This window comes from Arachis ipaensis, chromosome B03 (genome assembly GCF_000816755.2).
Source record: "Arachis ipaensis cultivar K30076 chromosome B03, Araip1.1, whole genome shotgun sequence".
Lineage (NCBI taxonomy): Eukaryota > Viridiplantae > Streptophyta > Magnoliopsida > Fabales > Fabaceae > Arachis > Arachis ipaensis.
The window spans coordinates 125,623,953-125,626,160 of record NC_029787.2 but is presented as its reverse complement, the minus strand read 5'-3'; the positions used below and the strand labels follow the sequence as shown (position 1 = coordinate 125,626,160).

The 2,208-nt window shown below is 26.4% G+C and overlaps 1 protein-coding gene across 1 annotated transcript in view; it reads left to right on the top strand.

The window, feature by feature from the left end:
- LOC107633829 (MLP-like protein 423) overlaps positions 1,160 to 2,208 on the top strand; it is a 1,524-nt gene continuing 475 nt past the window's right edge. Inside the window, exon 1 of the mRNA XM_016337427.2 lies at positions 1,160 to 1,389. Within this exon, the coding sequence (XP_016192913.1) occupies positions 1,200 to 1,389 (190 nt within the window). The 5' untranslated portion in view covers positions 1,160 to 1,199. The remainder of the gene's footprint in view (positions 1,390 to 2,208) is intronic.

Genomic DNA, 2,208 nt, shown 5'->3' with positions numbered 1-2,208 from the left:
CGAGACCTCCACTCGCTCCCTTTATGTTAAATTCATCACTAGGTGTATAAATTATTATTTTAATATTAAAGTTTAGGAAGTAATTTAAAGGTGGTGTGTTTTTTTATTTTATCGGGTCAATTTTAAAATTTATTATTGATGTTGTTTACAAAAATTCATTGTCTACCTAACCAAAAAAGAGTGTTATGGAAGTGATATTCTATAAAAACCGGATCAAATAAGATAACCAAACCAAAAAATGGCTAACCGAAATCTAATTAGTTTCGGGCCATATTCAAAAGCTGGATTTGGTTGGAAAATTTGACTAAGAACCGGTGAATCGACTTAACTAGAAATCGGACAATTTTTCATTTTTCTGCACAGTAATTTTGTTGTTGTTTACTTGCTTCTGTAATTTCCTAATTTCCGTTCCTTCCTAAGATGTTTGAATGTCCAGTTACGAAAATCCAAACAATACAATAATCTGTGTGAGTGTGTTCTATTGAGATGAAAAAAAACTAGAAATAAAAATAAAATATATGGTCAAATTAGAGTTTTTATTAGTGTTGAGGTAAATGAATTTCCACCATCTTAATGGATTATAATAAATAATGATTTTAGGTAATATCAAAATTAACAACACAGTTTGTCATTTTAAGTCTTTTCGTTTGTCAATTCAGCATTTTTTATTAATAGAGATGTGAGCAGTTCATGTTTAATTATTTTTGTCAAATTTATAAGTTTTTTGAAGATTTTTTTTTTGTCTTTTAAAATTATTTTTATCCGAAAATATTTGGTAACTAAAAAAAACCAGCCAAAAATAGTCATAACTTATCTTATTTAGTATTTATTAAAGGCGACTTTGAAAAGAGTGTTGAATAAAAATGGATGAAAAGTGGTATAATAATTAATGTGTAAAATAATTAATATATGGATAAAATTTGAAGTAAAACGATTTTTAAATATGTTTGTTGGGGCATTCTACTATACAGATTGAGATTGTATAGAGAGATAATTAAATTCTTTTTATAGTTATTTTTTATTATTTTATTAATATTCAAAATGTGGGTCCTAATATTTTCAATCTCTCTTTTATCACAAAAAAAGAGAGATATATAAACTTACATCTTTACCATGTAATTCACCATATGCAAATTTTGTAGCAGGTTCTCACAAGTCACAACAACAAAAATTCTTCTTCTTGTTCTTAAAATCAAGCAATGGCTGGTGTTGTTGGAAAGCTTGAAGCGGAAATTGAGGTGAAATCAAATGCAGACAAGTTCTGGAATGCTATCAGGGATTTTGCGACCATACTCCCAAAGGTCTCACCTTCTGTTTACAAAAGCATTCACATTATTCAGGGTGATGCCAAGGTGCCTGGCTCCATCATCAAATATACTTTAGACATGGGTATGTAACGCTTTTTCTTCTTAAATTCATTTTCATATATTTACATAACAAATAATATTTTGCTGATTAATTAAGTTCTTATTAATCAGTTTTATTTACATCATAATATATAATTATTCGCCTATACAAAAACTTTTTACATTCTGATGACCACATAGAATTTTTATTATTATTATTATTATTATTATTATTATTACGCGTGTCAGACACATTTTAGACACCACACTCATTGATACTCGTTCAATACGCGTGTTTGTCGTATCCAACTATATCTTAGGAAAAAATAAAAAAATTCTTCTCTGGACACGTGAGAACACCCTTAAATACCATCAAGTATTAGCGTGTCAATCTTATTCTTAACATGTATTTTTAAACTAAATTTAGAAATAGTATATATTATTATTTATTAAAACAAAAAATATTTTAAATATTTTATATAATTAAAATAAGACATTAAAAATAATAAAAAAAATTAATTTATATTTTAATATCAATAAAATATTAAAATATCATTACGATTTATCTAAAAAAATCTTTTGTATTTTATATGTATATATGTTCTCGTGTCTTATAAAATTTTAAAATAATTTTAAAATTCGCATGTCGACGTATCTCATGTCGTGTCATGTTTTATGTCCGTGTCACTGTCCGTGCATGATAGCATGTCACTAAAATGTAGGAGCCTCGAGAATTAGAACCATATATAGTTATATACAGCCTTTTTCTAGACAAGTATTAATCAAAATAAGCAATAAAAATGAGTACCCATAACTATGGAATAAGACTATATATATTTGTATTTTTCATAAATAATTTTCT